Source organism: Urocampus carinirostris, chromosome 15 (assembly GCF_059441175.1).
Source record: "Urocampus carinirostris isolate Australia breed hairy pipefish chromosome 15, RoL_Ucar_1.0, whole genome shotgun sequence".
NCBI lineage: Eukaryota > Metazoa > Chordata > Actinopteri > Syngnathiformes > Syngnathidae > Urocampus > Urocampus carinirostris.
The window spans coordinates 11,791,925-11,812,311 of record NC_142363.1 but is presented as its reverse complement, the minus strand read 5'-3'; the positions used below and the strand labels follow the sequence as shown (position 1 = coordinate 11,812,311).

At 42.5% G+C, this 20,387-nt stretch overlaps 2 protein-coding genes and 1 pseudogene across 4 annotated transcripts in view; 1 reads left to right on the top strand and 2 right to left on the bottom strand.

The window, feature by feature from the left end:
- The window catches only part of tfb1m (transcription factor B1, mitochondrial), a 67,066-nt gene that overhangs the window by 4,260 nt on the left and 42,419 nt on the right, over positions 1–20,387 (top strand). For both annotated transcript variants that reach the window (XM_088355239.1, XM_088355240.1), the window contains exon 6: positions 761–880. In XM_088355239.1, the coding sequence (XP_088211365.1) occupies positions 761–880 (120 nt within the window). The remainder of the gene's footprint in view (positions 1–760; positions 881–20,387) is intronic.
- LOC148351560 (5.8S ribosomal RNA) lies at positions 5,058–5,167 on the bottom strand (annotated as a pseudogene; the record flags this gene model as incomplete).
- LOC148351559 (claudin-20) lies at positions 15,926–20,301 on the bottom strand. 2 transcript variants are annotated; one of them, XM_088355243.1, is made up of 2 exons: positions 19,988–20,301; positions 15,926–19,480 (listed from the first exon to the last, which is right to left on the bottom strand). In XM_088355243.1, exon 2 carries the CDS (start codon positions 19,403–19,405, stop codon positions 18,680–18,682), a length of 726 nt encoding a protein of 241 aa, XP_088211369.1. In that variant the 5' UTR covers positions 19,406–19,480; positions 19,988–20,301; the 3' UTR covers positions 15,926–18,679. The 2 variants fall into 2 exon arrangements, with proteins under 2 accessions (XP_088211369.1, XP_088211367.1); XM_088355241.1 differs by having other exon boundaries at positions 15,926–19,485; positions 19,988–20,300.

The following is a 20,387-nucleotide window of genomic DNA, read 5'->3' as shown; positions in this document are numbered from 1 at the left end:
TGTGTGTCAGAAGTCATGATGAGCAGCTTTATTTTGATATATAATTTCTTCTACATTGACAGTTTAACACTTTGAATTTGGCTTTATGCAAACAAAAACAAATAATGGTGTAGTTTTTTTTCTGAATCACTACTGTGGTTGCACAAATGCATGGTTCTGCAGTAAATGATATTGACTTTTTGGAAAGATCAAATTAGAGCTTTAGCGAGCATCAAAGAGGCAGAGATAGTCCTAACAAAGCTCAAAACTTTTTTTCCATGTTTACATTTCACCAGAGAACAGTTGAAGTGTCAGTCTGCGTTATTTCGCATGTATGTATTATTTTGCACGGAAAGTTACCACAATTCTAGTATCTTACTGTTTATCATCACTGAGAAAACAATTGTAAGTGGTTGAGTACTAATATCAGACAATCAAAAATTCTGAGATGGTCGAATTTCATCCTGGAGGTTTCGAATCGTCTCGGGTGCCAGCTGATATATTGTTGTGCGTATCACTACACGATCAGTTTTGCGTCAAAACAACTTAAGATATGCCATGTGTCCTTGTGGCATTTTAGTCTCGCCAAAATCAGGCTGTTCGCTTGTAGTTCCTCCTGTGCATAACAAAAGTTCATCTTGCTCTTCTGATTAACTCTGGTGTTAATTGTCACATTTCAGAAATTGATCAAATGGCCAGCCCCAGAAATCACTACTAGCACGGGATGAATTTAATCAACACTGTGAAATATTCATGTTGTTGTTTTGACTTCTCAAACCAGCGGTTGACGGCCAGCACGAAGAGCAGACAAAGGAGCCGTTTGTCCATCATGGCTCAGTACCTCTGCACTGTCCACCACTGTTTCACTATCCCAGGAAAGGCTTTTGTCCCCAAACCAAAGGTAAGAGTTAAATATTTGGTCTTTGGGGCTTTTGGTTCTGAGGACTGAACCAAATGCAGCATTGCATTGGAAAATATTTTGTTACTGAGGCAGTCTATTTAATCTTCATGATTGCTGCCCCTTCAGTAATCATCTTTAGATGTGTTTGCTTAAGCGTTGAAAATCCACATATTGGTCCTCAGGGGCGAGTTGCTGAAATAGCTTTTCATCTTTCAGAACATATTGCATTTGATTATTTTTTTTCTCTCTTGTTTTTCAAGTTCAATGTTTATTCTAATCAGTTGTAAAATTGTACCTGCAAGGACGTCACTACCAGATGGACGTATTGCTATTATTTTATGTTTTCCTGGAGGACATCCTTAAATTTGGGATCTTCTTCATTGGACCCAATGTATCCATCACGAGTCCCTTGTCATGTCGCCATCACTCATGGCTCATGCCCTCACCCCTCTTGCTTCAAGGCTTCATTAGGACTGTGTTGAATCACTTTTGTGTCTGTTCTGTCTTTGGACCATTTCTGGTATGTAATGACGCCTGGTGGGTATTTGAGATGTGGCACCCTAGCGCTGCGCCTCTAATGAGGCCCGTGTTCTTTTTTAGGCCCCGTTCCTGCCTGTGTCTTTTAGCCTGTGAGTGGATCAGCAGAGGAAGAAATTACACTCTAGCGCTTACATAACATGAATGCAAGATGGGTTTTTTCTTCTCCATTTTTCAGGGTCAGGATTAAAGTCTAAGTCTAGAAGGCGTTTTCTGAAATAAAAACCCTGGAGGAAGAATTTAAAAAATGAGCAATTTGAGCCGCATGGAAATTTTTATTTTGAAAGGTCTTTTTTTGAAGACTCGGGTTGTTGATTACAAGGGGAAAAAAAGATACAATGTCTCAAAATTAAAGGGTTAGTGTAAAGTTGATATCAGGCATGGAATTTTGGTCCCTTGAAGACACTGTGGGTCTTTGGACGCATGGTGGATAAATAATTCAGTCCCTTTGAGGAGTAAATCGTGGCAGAATGAATGGGACCAAGGCTGATTTTTCTATTCTCTTAGAAGAAAGGACTCCTGATGATTTTTCTTTTCTTTCATCTGAGTCAGCTGGCATTAGTCACATTTCTTTTACAAACTCCTTTTTGATGGTATTTCAACCTGCGTATTAATGGCAAAAACACAAACGCAGACGCAAAATCCATGCAAACATGATTACAGAACGATCACTCTGCACTGCAGAGGATACAACACCAGCCACATGCCCACATAGGCCATCTTTCCCGCTTTAAATGTTTTAATGGCCACTTGGTGGAAATGATATCATTAGGAAAGATGATGGTGGTTTGATGACTAGACCCCCTGGTGATGTTGATCTATAAAATATGTGTGTGTGTGTGTGTGTGTGTGTGTGTGTGTGTGTGTGAGAGAGCAAGCCCTAGACACTATATGGACTAAAGTTTTATGGGCTCAATGCTTACATAGCTCTATGAAATGGTGATGGTAGAAATGTCCTCAGCTTTACTTATGCAACTTTGGGGATCAATTTTGTGTGCGTGATAGTGTGTGTTGGAACTCGTCTAAAAGACGGGTTCATACAGGAGCTTGAATTCCTTAAATGCTTGAATTTAAATGCTGTGTTTTCAAGGTTTTAAATGTGCTTAAATTCTTGGTGAACTGCTTGTAAAATCTTGATATTGTTGCCATGTTTATCTGCAGTCTGACTGAGCAATTTAAATAGACAAAAGATGGCTCAGACGACTAGTTTGTATGTACAGTAGCTTAGTTCACGCATTCGCTAAAATTAAGAAGATATGACTTTCCCTTTTCTACAGTTTGAAGTCATCGAGTGCTGTCAGTAAGAACAAGAAAATGTAATACAACATAGACCAAACACGAATGATGCAGACACTAAAGAATTGAAACACAGAAACTGTTTCATTTTCTATGCCACTTTCAGTGAAGCTGCTGGTTTTTGGCATAGATAGAATCACATTTTGTGTTTTTTATTTCTTCAGGCAGTACTCAGTGACTTCCAACAACAGGGCTATGGCTGCATTCATACTTGATTTCTTATTTTAATGGTACTGGAGAATATGGAAAATTGGCTTTGAAAGTACTTAATAAGTGCTCAAATTTGGCCATGGAAAAAGGTGTAAGAACCCTAAAAAGATAATTGGTGAAGTGTTGGGTTATTTTTGCCTGGCTCAAAATATTTTCTTGAAAGTTCAATGAAGGAATGTTTGGTGAGGAGGATGTGGATGTCTTGTGCTTCCTCACCAAACTCATCTAAGCATGCCTTTTTGGACCATGCTTGTGCATTGGAGCACACAATGCTGGAACAGAAAAGGTTGTTACCCTTCTTAGACGAAATTATCCAAGTAATTTAAATTTGAGTCCATCAAAAAATAGGGTCTCTCACAAGTTGAACACTTCAGTAGGTCATTTCTTTTGAGTTTGATTCTCAATCCATCCCTCTTCCCTTGGACCTTTTCAGTTTTTTCCCCTTTACTACCTCTCACAACCATAAAACAAGACTTCTTAAAAAAATAAAAGTATGTATCACAGCACCAGTCAAATAGTCGATTACGCTGGGTGTGGCATCTCGATAGTAGGTTTAACTTTTTGACTTACCTAGAATATGCTGCGTGTGGCTGTTTTGGTAGGGAATTCTTAGATCTAAACAGTGATCGCTAAGCCAAGCCTACCATAGTTGCGGTACCCCCGTATCATAAGCGGCGCAAATGAGGCGAGCAACTCTTTAGTCGATATTCGTGATAGCATAGCCGTATAATTTCATCTGGATTATGCAAATGTATCTCAAAAGTCTGTAGAAAAGGGTCTCAAGTGTTATATGAGTAATATACATGGCATCAAGGTGTCCAAAGACGCTAACCTTTTAAGTATGGATGCAAAATGTTGGGCTATATATAAGAAAGTCAGAAGTTCCATACCAACTACACATAAAGATAGATTTAAATTTGTAAGGGATAATGGTATATAGAGGATATACAAAAGGCTATCCAGTATATCAAATCTATGAAACAAGCAGTGTAATTTCTATTTGTTCTCCGGCGTTTCATTAAGTTTTATGAATTTGATATATCGGATCATGAGCTTTAATTACAAAACACCACCTTTGCTTGTATTTGTTTTTGTCGTATGCTAACAAGGGCGCAGTTACACACTCAAAAGTGCAAGTAAAGCAGCCGCAGTAACAAACTTCACGCCAGTAAATGGAGACAACATTGGTTACCATGGATATTTATCTAATTACTAAAAAACACATACAATAAAGTTATCCGTTAATATCAAACCAATCAGACATTACTATTTATACACATTGAATATTGGGATCCACTGCGTACGCCAATCTCTGACTACAAAATGACCAACATCATCTATCTAAAAAAATTCTCCAAATCAGTTTTGGGCTTTGGAAAAGGGACAAACATCACCCCTACCAATCATTCTGGATACATCTGATATAAATTACAAGTGCCGCAGGTACTTCATCCAACAATTTTGATACAAAACACTATGGGCGTCAGAAGCGCATTGTCATTGCTCATAGATACAAAGATGGTTGGCCCAAATTAGCAGCCACAGGCTGTCGTCTGCCTAGCGTTCTGATTGGCTGAAAACGAGCGCTGTTGTAGCTATGAATTGCCTCCAGCAAAGTGTCACTTGTGATTGATTGTGTTGTTGAGGTACGCTTGTCATGCTTGGTCCCTATTGCTTGATGTTATCATTTTGGGAAAAAAAGTAGAAGTTGTTTTTTTCAATCTCCTGGAAATTGCCAAAATAATTATGATCGAATCATTTCAATTGTTGTCAATGGTGTAAGTTTGAAATATTAGAACATATGTTAGGAGCTCTATTGAAGCTAACTTTCTCACTATTGTTACATATACATTCCAAATATTCTACATTATGGCGGGGCAGGAAATCTGATAATAAACAAATTACTACTTTATGGTTTTAATAAATTGTTTGTTATGACATTTTAGGTACAGTAAGACCTCGGTTATCGCGGTTAATGGGGACCAAAACCACCCGCTAAAAGCGAAACTCTGCGAAGTAGCGGCGCACCTTCAAAAAAACAAAAACAAAAAAAAACTTCATCTCATTATCTGCAGCACTTATCCTTATTAGGTTCGCGGGGGGGGGCGGGAGCCCATCCCGGGCAGTGGGCAGGGGACACCCTGAACTGGATGCCAGCCAATCGCAGCTGCAAATCACATTAGTTCTCGCAGCTAGCTGCGTTCTTCATCGACGCACGAGCCAAGTGATCCACTGCTAAGAGTCGTACAGCTGGGCGATTTTACGTCCGCCCGGACGATCGGAGACAAATTTACAACAGGGTTTATATTTGCGCCGTTCGGTCGCTCCCACGAGCGAGCCCCTAACCTACGGCGCGGGTACTTTTCGTCGGACCAGTTACGGGGGCAGCCCGATCACGCCCGCCGCCTTTTCTCGCGTCGCGCCGTGTGACGGCGCGTCCGCCTAACTCGCTCTGTCACGCGGCCCGGGAGTGACCTCCGCCTTTAAAGCTTGGGAGAAGGGTGAGTGGTAATCGCCCTCCGGACAGAATGGGGCACGACACACACATTCTAAACCCCCAGGCGAGGTGATAAGTAAACCAAACAAAACATTCCTAAGCACAGGCGTTTAAAAGGTTTCACTCAAGGCTGAGGTGACACAAAGTATTTTTGAGTATAAGTGGAATAAAACTGCGTATAAAATAGTACATAAGTTCAGTACACTTGTTCATGAGTTGTACTTTCCGCTATCCATGGAAAAGCATTTAATAGTTATGCCTGTCATTCTGCATTGACCAATGAATCAAATTATATTATATATTAACTTTTAAACTGCATCTGGAGATTGGATGATTCCTTGTTGGCATTTATATTTAATTCTGCTGTTACAAAATGTCAATTTTGGTGCAAGTATGTTTTTGTGTCCTACCTTACCTCTACCTATAGGTGATAAATCGGCTCACTGGTCTAATTGTTGGCATTAGTTATTTGCCTCTGATGCTTTGCTCTCACTCTTGTTGTGTTAACGAATTGATGCACAGAAAGGATTTCTTTCGTTTTGCTCTTGCCACCTGAACCAAAGCTCCACAGTTATGCTGCAGGGATGTGGGTTATTGTTCTTAAAAACACGTTGGGATTAATTCATACAAACTGGCTGTAAAAGTTCTTGCTTACCTCTGCAATTAAACCCGAAATGAGATTTGATGAGAGCTGGGGGAAAATTATTCTAAATGCCCACCGGTTCGCTTCATCACTTTCTGTTGCCAATGTTTATTTCTGAGCCAAGAGCAGGTGCAACTCAACACAATTAAGAATGCATGACATTTTTTGGAAGTAGTTTGATGTTGTGCATTCACCAAATAGCAATGAACCTTTCCAGCCTCCATTAAAAACGCTGAAGAAGGGCTGTGGCGCTTGACAATAAGCCAACAATGTAATGAAGACAGAATTGTTGAATCCACTTTGCATTAGTGGTTGCGTTCCAAAATTGACATGGGAGAGGGTCTCATAGCCCCCCCTAGTTTGATCCCTTAGCCTTGTTCGCCTCATCCCCAGCTGTCGGTGCTTTATTGAGTGACTGAGATTGCCCTTGAGGATTTCGGAGAGTTGCGATTGGACGCTTTGATGTCATTTTTCCGAGCGCTGTATACCCGTGGCAGATCACACCTGATCCTCCCCATTTTCTGCTTTTTCTGTGTTTGTCACACTCGTGTAGTACATTTTTGCAAAGCCTGATCTTTGAAAGTGCTTTGCTGACCATATGTGTCCACATCAGTTACTTAGCTGGAACAATTTCAGTCGCGCTAATGCAAATAGGATGGAATGCTACTCTAACAAAAAACTGTCCACCGTAAAGGCTCTAAACAACCCCCTTTCCCCCATTACGCGGACCGATCCGCTTTGCTTAAAGCACGATGATAGTAGATAAGTGAGGTTGAAAATGATATCACATGCTTGGTCGTGGTTTTCCTCTGTTCCAGGATGAAATTGGTGGAAGTAAGAAAAGGTCTGTTTCAAATACTGTCCAAATGGCAGACCAAATCCCTAATAAGATGAAAATGGAAGTATTTATTTGAGCGCTTTTAAAAATTTAACAATTACAGTGGAACCTCGGTTCTCGACCATAATCCGTTCCAAAACCCTGTTCGAAAACCGATTCGTTCGATCACCGAAATCATTTTTCGCATTAAAAATAATGTAAATCGTTTTAATCCATTCCAACACCCTGAATGTTTACCGTAAACATCAAGCTAATCGTAGGTTCGCGTTATCGTAATCTTCCGTACGAAAGGTTACGCTAACATGAACGTGTAAAAATAAAAAAAAAGGATAAAGAAAAGAATTATGGATAGGATTTCTTATCTTTGTGGTGGTCAGCAGAAGGCGCAGGTGGACGGCTGTTGTCTGCTTATAGCACTCACTCCCTTAGCAATATCACTAGATTTCACAGCCTCCTTATTCTTTAGTATCGTACTGATTGTAGATTTAGCCATGCTGTATTCTCTAGCAAGATCAGACACTCGCACACCTCCCTTATATTTTGCTATCATTTCTTTCTTAAATGCAATAGTTGTACGCACTACTTTTCTTTTTTCACCTGTCGCTACTTTGCTGCTTCCACTGACTTTCTTCGGAGGCCTAATTAGGGGCTAAAACACTTCGTACACCTATATTAAAAGCGAAAGCAAAACGAAGCACGTCCGCACGCGATAATAGTTGGTCACGAAAAGAGCGAACTACACCCGTACGCCGCTCAGCATCGCATCCTAGCGTACGCACTCACGCATTACCGGTGTTCGAACTCCGAATTTTTTGACCGAAAAGCGAAGAAAGAATTTCTCAAACTTTTTGGTCGGACTCCGATTTGTTCAAACTGAGAGGCGTTCGAAAACCAAGGTTCCACTGTAGCTGCAAACAAGGTAGCTGAAATGATTATTTCAGCCTGAAGATGCCCTCAGCACGTAGAATATTTTGAAGTTACATACACCACCTTTAAAGAAAATATTCTTCTTCAACTTTTTAAGGACACCTCAAACAACGCACCTCACCATTTAAAACCAACCTTTTTTTCCTTATCCTCTCACTTTAACTGCTTTAATTATACAATTTGTGTCTGAATGAATGAATGTATTTTGATCACTCAGTGACAAAAATGTACTAAAACCGGGTTCAATTCAAGATCAAACCCTTCAACTTTTTTGGGGGGGGTGGGGGTACTCTGATTACTTCATGTTTTTGTGAATAAGTTATCTTACTCCCTCCCACCGTTACAGTTGAGATAACATTGTTGACCATGCAGAGCATTGTCGAAGTTTAATTTGACTTTTGGTATTGCAGAGCCGCTTCAAAGTAGAGATGTACTATATGTTTTAAAAATCTCTTTTATTAGTCAGTCTGTATCTTATCCAATAGACTCCATCCAATTTTTTTTTCTTGACATTTTCTTGATTAAAAAATATACCCTGTGCTAAATTTACAGTTAAGAAGTCATTTATAATTGCTTTTAATAACAAGAAAAAACAAGTTGATAGCTTGTGCCTTTTAGCTTGCTCACACGCAACAAATATTGACAAAATATAGAATGATTTGGTTAACGGTTGCCAACGCCAATGTAAGGGTTAATGCAATTAACAGACACACCCAGTATTGCATCTTCTATAGAGGCAGTCCATTTTGCATGTTGGGGAATCATTAAATGCTAATAGCTGACTTCAGCACTTACAGTGTAATTTATCAAACCTGAAACAAATTACCAGAGCTGATTTTGCATCTTCAAATGCACACAGCTGTGCCAGTTTAGCGCAGGCGCAGTGCAAGGCGGGATGAGCCCACTTTTTCCCTCACTCAACACGAGTGTAAGTACTGTACTTGCCTCCGAATACTTATCCGAGTACCAACATTTTCTTGCGTTATCCTGGTGAATGGGGGATGACTGCTAACCATCAGCATGTCATAATGACACGCACGCACGCACACACACACACATTATACAGGTTTGTGTCTGCTTTTTTTAGTGCTGCTGTTTTTGTAATCATAGTAATTTCTCATTTATATTCTGGTCATGGGTCAAGAGAAACCCATCAAGTCATCATTATGTCCACATCCAGCCATCCAGATACACCACCACAGCATCTTTACATACAAATGAGCTAAGTGGCAAAGAAGCCACCTGTGCACACGGTTGGATCGTCTGTTCAAGCCCGCTTCAGATTGTGACAAGAGGCAGAATAAGTCATGCAGTAGATGCCTCATCACGGGTGTCGGGCCTCCATAATTCACCAGAAGAGCTTCACAGTCCTGCAATCATTATACATTGCATTGGACTAAAAAATACCATTTAGATTCATGTGGGTAGTCGAAAAAGAAAGATGTGAGCGAAGTAATGTTATTCCAATTCAGGCTGTTTAGAGGAAACCATATTTAAAAGCAAAACAACACAGTTCAGATGAGGCCTTGTTTTGTGGAGGATATGCTCGGAGGAACGGGCCGCTTTGTAATTAGGCATCTGGCAACCAAAGGTTTAGCGGTTTCATTCCTAACGGTACATACTGTATGTCATTTACTCATCCATTCCTGATGTACCATAGCACGATGTATTATCCTTGGGAAAACTTGTTAACTTTATACAAATACCGTGTTTTCATTGTATGCAGATGCAATCATATCCGGGTCTTATCTTTAGAACCATTGGACAATAAGTTGTACACATGATGAATAAAAAAGGCATTCGTTTTTATCTCATCTCACTATTTTCACTGACGGTGCCAGAAATGGGTTAGAGAATAGAGAAAACAAAGTCGTGCTGAAAGATATGAATAAACGCAAAAACGATTCATGATCAAATACACCAAAGGGTTGTTTCCCTCATGTATAACTCTGTATAACTAGTTGTCTAGTGTTAAGTTTCAATGCTTTCACCACTAGGAAATGGGTTTGTTTCCCATTGAATACAGTAATTTGCAAATTTGGTCAGCAACATTTTTCCACTGATTAATCACTACACTAATATAAACGGTATTTTTTTAGACATGGCCTGGTTCTCCGATGAATTGCAATTCGCTGGTTCGAAGTAATAAAGAAAAATTACCAAATGCGCCAAGCCTCGTTTACAGAATCAGCCCAGAGGCCTCTTGACGAGATGGATTTGATCGTTGAGCGAGCCGAACCACCAACAGATGGTCGCCTGTCTTGGCTGCTTGGCAGCCCGAACTTGAGTAATGGTTGCACGGGGCAGCTCAAAGTAGCTAACCAAGCCTCGCAGGAGAAAAGCCCTACAGATGTTCGCCTTTTACGCAGTCATCAGCTAAGACCAAAGGCCAGATGAGGTTAGCCTAAATTAAATTTGTTAATGCCGCATTGAACATCCATTAGAGCTAGTGACTATCCAGGGAGGATGCTAAAACATTCAGCAAGGTTGTATTTTGGGTCTCCTCCCACCTAGGTTATAGGCCTTTGATCCAAGTAGTATTATCTCTTCAATTCAGGATGGTGAAACAATCCAGTGGCAGGCTCAGTGATGGATAACTCTGCTGTGACCTGAAGTGGCCCAGCTCCTGCTTCAGCATCGAGAGCTAAAATTTATTCTATAGGACTGCTCGGTTTTCTCACCTCCTACCGTGTACACGCTCCATGGCCACTGCAATTCATCCCAGCCTCCTCCTGTCTCGTAAAACGGGTCAAACGTGGTATCAAGAGGATCGGGGAAAGTTATTTTCAGGGACCCGTGCCAGCGCATTAAACGCCTGTGGGTTTGGTCTTGTTAAGAGGTAAATTACTAATGAATTACTTTTCAACAATGTTGTAGAATGCAAAATTGTGTTTTATCGTTGAGCTCAAATGGACAACGTTTGAAACCTTGGGAGATCTTGACTGTGTGATACTCCTGGACAAATCAAGAGATCCTTTGAAGGATTTTCAAATTCTAAAACATGCAAAATGTGAGAATTTTTTTTCACATAATGTCTATATATATATGTAATCTGTATATTCCAATTATTTTCTGAGATAATGCATTTTCAAGACTGTCCCATATTTGACTTCTTGAGCTCTGACGTCATGTGAAGCACACCTACACCCTAGCAAGCCAGTTACCTTTTGGTTTAAATGTTAACTAGTCAAAGGATTTTGAGTGTTTTAAGCTAAGTTTTGTTAGTTTTTGTGCCTAGGTGTTGTGTTGCAAATGGGTGCAGCAATGGTACAACAAATGGCGAGCAGACAAAATTGGGCAAACTGGCAAAAATAACACATAACGGGCTAAACCAGCCGGGGCACGGCTGCTAATGAGGACAAACACCAGGACTGCTAGATGGGGAAAAAAAACGGGTGTTGGCTGACCAAAATCATGATGAGCCCAGATAACCGCGAGCCACAGCAGCAACATACACAAACCAAGGGAGACAAAGCAATGAACATGGCAGACAAGCCGGCTAGCCGACTGCTAATGGTGCTAACCTAGACCAAACAAAACTGGAAGCCTTTGGGTTTCTGCATGCTCACGGGGAGCTATCTTGACAATAGTATTATAATTGCAAGACAATAAGCAAAAACACTAGAGGAAAAGTCGCAATCAAATACCTAAAATGAGGTGAAGTCAAAAAAGGAGCGCTTGCTGTACACGACGGCAGTTAAACTTACCCTTTGTAGATCATCTTAGACAAAACAGTCAAAAGTCCCCTAGCGACATTTAAAGCAAAGTTCAAATTACTCCCAGCTAAAATGTGCACTAAGAATTCGCTGATTACTAAGGGGCCGGTCACACAGCCGTTTGCGGCTGAATCACGGTTTTTTTTTTTTGCCCGTGGTTGCCCGCGATGGAAAATGCGCAAAATTGGCCAACCCGCTGTTCATCGTTGGTATGCCCGCAAAACAGACGCCGGCGACTGTTCCGCTTCCTCATCGCGTCATTTCTGCGTCATTTTCTCGTGTGGACCACGGGTATAAAAGCTCCCGAGCCGGTGTTGTGCCCAAATCCGACTCCTACGCAACCCCCCCCCCCCCCACCCCCCACCCCCTCGCGTGAACGCGCATTCTGCTGCGATCTCTTTTGACTTTTTCATCCGCGTTAACAAACGCATTTTGTAGAATACGATCGCACTTTGTTTAAATAAACGCGTTATATAGACTAGGATCTCCCAATTGTTATAATTAGCTCGCTTTATTGTTTTAATAAGCGTTTTATATAGAATACGATCGCTTTTGTTGGAAGCGCAACAGAATGCGCGTTCACGCGAGGGGGGGAGGATTTACCGTTCGATTACGTTCACAACAAAAACAAAGACGGAATGGTTTAAGTTGTATTACATTCCCAACAAATGCAAGACGAAGTGGTTTTGGTTATATGTTCGCCATTACATTCCCTAAAAGTGAGATAAAACGAGGTAAAAGTGGTTGTAGTAGCGAGGGGACGCAAATCTCAGCAGGGATGCATTTCTCGGATAACACCGGGCTGTAGAAATCATAACCGCTCAAGACACAGTCCCGTGAAGATCAAGATTTCAAGCTATGGCATCATTTTTATTTTATTATCTTGAAAATAAATGTCAAGAAATAAAAATGGATTAAGACGAGGTCACTACGCTGACGGGGATCCATGTTCACCCCCTTGACGTCTCGAGCACAACTGACGTGTGCTCGGCAAATGGCGCCGTAAATACGCGGAGAAAGGCGTTTGACCGTCACACGCGTAACACGCTAATTTCACGTAATAACACCGCGATACAGGCGCAGAACATGCTATTACCATGCTCCACCCACGATTACCCGCTGAAATTTCCCGTCCTACCCATGTGTAACCACGCCCTGGCCGCGGCCAGAGCACGTCGTTCCGCGTCATTTCCGCGTCATTACCTCATGTTGACCACGTGTGCGGCACGCGGTTTAACACGTGCTCAGACTTTTGAGCAGCTCAAAACTTTTTCGCGCGGCCAACCCCGTATGAATTTCCGACCGCGAGTAAAGCACTGCTGTATCTCGTCTATATGGCGGTCTCAAATCGTCCAACAGCGCCCAACAGTGTCTGCTTCACGGCCAGAAATTTCTGACCGTGGTTCAGCTTCGATACGCTCGTGAAAGGCTGTGTACCCGCGCTCTGAAGAATTGAGCAGCGCAAAACTTTTTCGCGCTGCCACCCTGCGTGTTAAGCACCGCTGTATCTCGTCTGTATGGCGATCTCAAAGCGTCCAATAGCGTCCGCCTCACAGGCAGAAATTTCTGGCCGTGATTCAGCCGCAAATGTCTGTGTGACCGGCCCCTAAAATGGCTGTCTGTTTTTTAACAGGATGCGCCATTTGTTTTTGGTTCTTGTTGTCTTCCGGTGACGTCATAATACGAGATCAAACTGTCTACTTTGAAAATTATGGCGCATGGAATATTTTGGACCATATCGGCATGATTGTGGGTAGGAACACTACTCGTTCTGTGCCAAATTTGGGGAAAAAAGGGTCTTTTAGAATCCCTATAAGCATCCGTTTCTCTATGAATTTTATCCCTGACACAACAAAATTCCCCCAAATTATTAATTAATTTATTTTCTTATTGTGTCCCCAGGTCAAGAAAAACAGAAAACATCTGCATTGGTCCAAAACAGAATTATTATTTTACAAAAGTAAACGTGTTCAATTAAGTGTCATGAGCTCTGGACTCTTGGCAATATGCTTGTTTTTTATATCGGCGGCAGTAGCCCTAGGGATGGCTTGTAGGCCTAATTGACGTTGTCACGTCACATGTGTATTAGCAGTTTAATACATGCAGTAGTAACAAAAAGTAAAAAAAAAAAAAACATAAAAAATGCAAAATATAGAGATTCAAGCCCATTCCAGTAGCTGGACATTTTATTGTTTTTGTTAGTTCGGTTGCTTTTTTTGGTTTGGTTTTTGTTTTGTTTAAGATTTAAATATTTCATACTGCTCAGCTCCCTTAAGAAAAACCTGAATATGATTATGATCTATGATTGCAATCTATTCAATGTTAAACCCAACCCCTATATTACATGCTGTTGTATCGACTTTTGATTTCACCCATCATGGCCAGTTACAGCAAATCACTTGAATTATTTAAGTTGTGCCATTGTCTCTCATATTTTCATTTTATATTCTGTATTACTAGCATATCACATCTACTCAATGGGAGGTGGGCCATTGCCTTTTTTTTAATCCATTTAGCGCCGTTTGTCCGCCAAATCCTGCCAGCCAGGCGTGTTGTCCCCTGCTCTCTATGCTGAAATATTATAGGGTCTCCTTTTGAAACGGTCACAGTGTATTGTTTTTCTACACATAGTCCTTTTGTCATTTCTACATTGCTTTTACTGCCTTCCTCAGCACTTTAGTGCTCTGTCAAGGTCGCTGCCATGGTTCCCCCAGCTTTGCACTGGGACTACGAGTAATTTCAAACAAAGGAAGGTCACCCCTGCCCTCAAATCCCCCTCCTTCCCTCTTGAGCATCGATAAGAGCAAAAGGGCTGTAGTATAATCATCCGCAAGCATAACAAAAATAAGAAGCAACCTATTACGTGCAGTAACGCCCAACGTATATTTACTGCGAATTTGCAATACAATACAAACATTCTTATACCAAATGGACATATGGATGTCTTTCTCCTACCTTTCAGGAGAACAGTGAAGTGTGGAATGTTCTGCTACATTATCCCCCACCTTTCTGTTACTCCATGGTATCAACAAGTTGTTTTTGGTTTTTGTATCAAAGGGCAAACCACGATATTCAGAAACGTAAAAGGGGTACGCTCAGTTGAAAGTCCCCTGCTCAGGAGTACAGTGTTTGCTACCCCCTCGTCTAAGTTCATGATCTGATCCGTCATCGTGCTAACTCAAGGTGGGAGTCTTTGATGCGAAATGTAGGTTAAATTCACAGAGGAACAGATCTTATTAGTGTTTCCCCACGAGAAGAGCAGCTATTTGAGCTTCACTCTCATTGCATAACCACAAGGAGTGGGAGAATGTGAGAGAGCTGTGAATAGTCTGTGTGTTTTAGTAATGTCTGCTTAGGATGTTCCAGCTCTGATTGTTATACAAACTTATACAATGCAAGTAAAGATGGAAAACCGAATAATGCATGTGCAATTTTACAGGTTTTAGTATTCTTTTTAATGACTTTTCATTTCCGATTTTTGTACCCTTAATGCATAAGTGTATGGGTTGCCTCGCTCATCCGATCAAGCAGATGGAAGCACCTTAATGTCACATTTACTTTATGAATCAGAGTACTGCCTGACGACTAAATTATAAGGAAATTGATTAGTCATTTTCATTCATTTTAGGCATGCTTCATACTATGAAATCCCTCATTGAAGTTTTTTTAAGATCCTCAATTTCAGTAACTGGTAAAAGATATCAAGTATTTTCTATCAACACTCCGTATAACCAGTGTAAAAAAAAATCCTTAATCCTTGTTTAACGATAAATCCAAACACAGACAGCATGGTGGCATCGACAATCACATTCTCTGTTCTTGGTTGTAATCGCTTTGTTGCATTTTCTCTTGGCACTTTAGCTTATGCCCACTCTTCCCCGAAAAAAACCCCACTAATTTAAGGAAAGGACAAATGGGACAGAAAATGTCCAACAAAAGTTTGTCCTTCTCAATTTTCCTATCATGAATTTTGTTTACGATGCAAGATCTGTACTTATAAACAGTTTGTAAAATATTTTTTAAATGGCTTGTCCAATAGTTTTCATTGGACAAATACAAAATTCATTTAAGTCATTTTTCTGGTTCCCTTTAACTCCACATCAGGTTATTATTCATTCTGTCGTCTTTGGGTGCGACATTCAGAGAAGAAATCCCCCCCCCCGCCCCCCCAAAAAATCCATTTGCACTCGCAGATGTATTATGGATGCATACAGTCAAAGCAATGCCGGTACTTCCCAGGGGGGCTGTGCTGCATAAAAGCAGCCGGGCTGGCCGGCAGCACAGCCTGTACCATGCGGCAATCTGTACATTTGGCAAGACTGCTAACTGCTGTCTTCCTTCTTCTTAGGTTCATGCACGTGACATACAACAGCCGGGCGTGTTGCGTTCGTAAAATAATTTTATTAGTAGAAAATAGAACTACTTGCACAAGCACATTGAGACAACTGTTTAAAAACTTGTGAGCTGCTCATCAAGAATTATGCTCTAGCAAAGTAAGGAGTGCTAAAGCATCCACAAAAATAAGCTGCAGTTTATTAAAAAAGATAAATCATTGTATTGGTACAGTTTCTATGCAAATTACTACCTTTTTAAATTCGTGGGACCACTTTCCACTCGAGCCATTTCTAAGCTAATGCTTATCGCGTGCTGATAGCAAGCTGCGCATACACACAAAAAAAGAGGAACCTTTAGCTTAGTACTCCCCACTGGAGCGGTCAGGCGTCATCCATTTTTTCTGTTTTACTTAAGAGTGCCACCCATGTTGCGTTTGTACTGGTGCAGGGAGCTTGAAATGCTCAACCACTTGGACAAACCTCTCTCAAATAAATAACACAATAAAGGTGCATTGGAGTGCTCTTCTTATAAAGAAGATATGGTATGATCATGGTATTATATCTTCTATTTCAACAATCCGAGGGATTCCTCTTCCCTCAGCATAAACAAACATGTAGATACTTGTGTACAGCTGCCACGTACCCTAAATACTCCTGAATGAATATATTGACTTAGAAAATACTTCTATCACGTCCTCCCCACACTTCTCTCACTGTGCTTTGGAAAATCAGGAATAAAGAGGATTCGAAAAGACCCTCCAAAGCTGCCATGGACTGCACATAAGCATCTTAGTTGACTTGTGGCTTCTAGTCTGGCAGAACAAATCCCCAAAAACATTCGCTAATGCACAATCTCATGTACAAAGAAACACATTAGAAAAATAAACAGAAAAGGATCCCGGCTAGTAATAAAATGTCATTGTGAAACTGCAGTATTTGGCACATTCTTGAAACGCAAAAAACGTCACTTTTAGCTGATGACATGGCACATTCTTAGCGTTTTCTTGGTTTATTGCATTGGTTCTGGTTCCTGGGCACTGAGTTTTTGTCATCGAGCCAGCTCTGTTGATGCTGTGGCTGGATGCCGGCAAAAGCTGGTCCCGCAGGGCTGCCAAAGCTTGAGATGATGCCCACAGTGATGGTTCGTGCTGTGCCGGCAGCAGCCTGCAGGTGGCGAGCTGAGCTCGGCCATCTGCTCCCTCCACAGAAAGCGCAGCGTTTATGAAAGGGAAGGAGGGAACTGAGCGGTCCTGTGAATCACTGCCCAAAACTCTCTATTAGAAACCCAATATTTCTCCTCCTCTTCTACAAAAAGAGTACACAAATTCTGACAGGAAAGTGTGAAAGCGCAACAGTGCCCCTGACATTTGGGTTGGTGAGTGTACATGTGTGTGTTTGGTCATGCTTTCAAGGTGCATCGGAGTTCTCTTGTCAGCTATCACATCCATGTGACTTGTGGCAGACAAAAACACACTGAGCCTGTGTGTGTGTGTGTGTATCTGTGGTGAGGATGGAGGCAGTGAAGTGAACTGCCTCCTATTTAAGATACTGAGACCTTGTGCGGGTGCAGCCTCAATATTGACACGTTTGCAAGACATCACCAAGGGACCATGTTTCAAACCGTTTTTCTTTTTTTGCAGCCTGCCACCGAGCAAACCGATCAACCATGACTCTGTGATTCCAGCCTCTTAAAAAAGCAAATCTCCAAACAATTTACCACGGATACTGCCTCATCTTGCTGGCTAATAAAGGGGATTAGACTAAGTCGTGTGAATAGAGGCTCTGATTGAAGCTTAAAGAACAATGGAAAGGAGTTAAAAAATGTCCTACCACAAACAAATCACTTGGCTGACAAGCACCGGCCCTCAGACAGTAATTTGGTTTCCATGGCAGCATGGAGGAGGCGTGCGAGGGGTGAAAACATGCAAAAAGTGACATGAGCATGTGTTTAATGTGTGTATAGGGACACAAGTGTGTGTGTGTAAATGTGTAGGAGTGGCAGAGTGCGCTAGAAATGGCTACCTTTGCTGCAATTTGCAGCTTAGCGGCAGGGTGGACTGTTTGGGAGTGGGCTGTTATTTTGCCATCCTGCAATCTTGTTTCTCTATGTCTCGCTTTCATATTCCCACCTGCCGAGAGGAGGAGATCTGGCATCTGTTTTGTCTGCATTTTCTCAAATCGTGCCCAGAAGCCTTATGTCTCCTCCTCCTCTTTCAGGACTTTGAGCACGCTCTTGTCTTTTTCAAGAATGGGTTTATTATGTGGCTATGTGTTGGACTTGCACCATTGTATGAAAACACAAGACGGGCTTCACACAGCATGCGTAGTGGCAAGACACCAAAATCAGCGGAAGAACAAAATTTTGGTCATATATGAAAGGTTGACGTCCACCTACTGCATTTGTTGTCAATTGATAGAGCTCCAAAAGATTGTAAATAGCAGCTAAATGATTGCTTTTTTCCGATTCAAAACTTTGGCGGTGTAAAATTCTTCCTATTTGCTTAATCCACACCCTAAGGAAGCCTTCTAACGAATTACAGATGAAGGACGCCTCGCGATTGTTTAGAAGATCCATCGGATTGTGCGGCACCTCAACCGTGCTCCTGCTGCCTTCAGTGTGTTTGTTCCGAGGCGCTGCTAGCAGTTTAGCCCCACACTGCTTGTGCTTGCAAAACGGAAGAGAGAAGACACAAGGGCAGCTCATGTTTTCACACCTTTGATGAGCACAGCCTACTCTTAAAGCCTTGATGGTCCACTCCGCCCCCTCATCTGTAAGCTGGCACATACGTTAAAGCGCTGACCTACACATAGTCTTGCAGGCTGTAGCCTGTCTTGTTGTCTAGTGGGGAGAGAGAGCAATATTGATGTTGGAGCTCCTGTTGTTGAAGTAGCTGTTGCTGCTGTTGCTGCAGTAACAATTTATCCGGCGGGGGCAACAGGACCAGGTCCTGGTGGCCGTGCCTCTTCCCCGAGCAGGACATGCAGAAGATGGAACCGCCCATTAGAAGAAACCCGGCAGAAACGAAGGCCACGTACACAGCGCCCCCAGGCTCAAATTTATTGCTCTCGGGCACGGTGGAGTCCAGGAAGTTGGTGATGACTTCGTTGGTAAACCAGGAAGCGGGCACCAAACACAAGAATCCGGCAGCGATGAAGCAGCCTCCGCTAGCGATGGCTGCATGCCGCTTGGAGCGCCGCCCTCCTCCCCAGTGTGTGCACTTAAGTCCCAGGGAGGCCAGGCAAAGACCCAAGGCAGCCAGGACGCAGCACAGCACCATGGTGGTGCGTGCCGTCTGCAGGTAAGCGGGCAACGAAAGCACCGAGTACTTGAGTGTGCAGCTGAACATTCCGGTGCTGTACCATGTGCAGTCCATCCACAGTCCCTGCATTTGGGAGATGGCTGTGATGATGTTTGAGCCAACGTCCGCACTTACTTTCCAGTTGGGCAGTAAAGTGGCCACCATGGCACCCATTATGCCCAGCAGCGCCAAAACAAATCCAAATATCTGCATGCCCGTCGACGCCATACCGGGTCGCGGTTAACCCTTCTGAGCAGCTGCCAGTCAAACCTTCGCCTCCTCGTATCCTCGGCAGTAACTCCGCTGTTCTAGGGGAGGGAGACACAAATGAGAAAAGGGACCGAGTGGCTCGCTGCCTGGCGCTGCCTCCTCTCTCCCCTCATTCAGCTCATACAGACTCACTTTACTGACTAGAAACAAAAGGACGAGCAATAAGAGCTGACTGCGCCTGACCCTAGGTAAGCAGAAATAAAGGCATGTATTGTGTATGTGTGCATTTTCTATGTCCTCCCTTGTGCCGTCCGCTTTGCTGATACCAGGGAGAGAGAAATGACTTTGTGCTATTTGCAATGCTGAATGGCTATCTGGAATTAAAGCTGCAGTGCCCTTACCTTAACTCTCATCAAATATCTTTAATAGCCTTAAGATTTTTCTGATTTTAAATGACTGTCGCATGATTACAAAAAAAAATCACATTCATGAAGAAGTTTCTAATAATATAAAGTTGACTTTCTCAGTCTACTAATTTCATTGTAAGAAAACGTCAAACATGACAATTTTCGAAAGTGATCGCATTCCCGTCAGTCTTACCCCGGCTGCTGCTACTGCTGCAGAGCGGGCACTGGCGCGTCACGCCGTCCGCATCGATTCCGGTAAACGTTGCACGCTGAACGGCGACAGGCTGCCGAGGTGGTGGCAACATGGACAGTTCGGTCCAGACTGCAGCTCCGGTCGAGTCGTCCATCTCCTTAGCAACAGTGGAGGAGAGCGCACCCTGCCCGACCACACAGGCAGGACCGGAGCCTGCCGGGGGAGGAAAAGCAGTGGTGCTCTGGCACTCTCTCTATTCTCGATTGCCAGCTCTCCTCTCTTCTCCTCGCCTCTCTCTTCTCCCCTGTGTGTGCGCGTGTGTCGGTGCGTGTGTGTATGTACCCTCCCAACTGTGTGCGCAGCCTGTCAACAAATGTCAGTCAAACATGCACATTCACAA

Excerpts from the sequence above, each read along its gene's own strand:
- LOC148351559 (XM_088355243.1), bottom strand. The coding sequence starts at position 19,405 with ATGGCGTCGACGGGCATGCAGATATTTGGATTTGTTTTGGCGCTGCTG.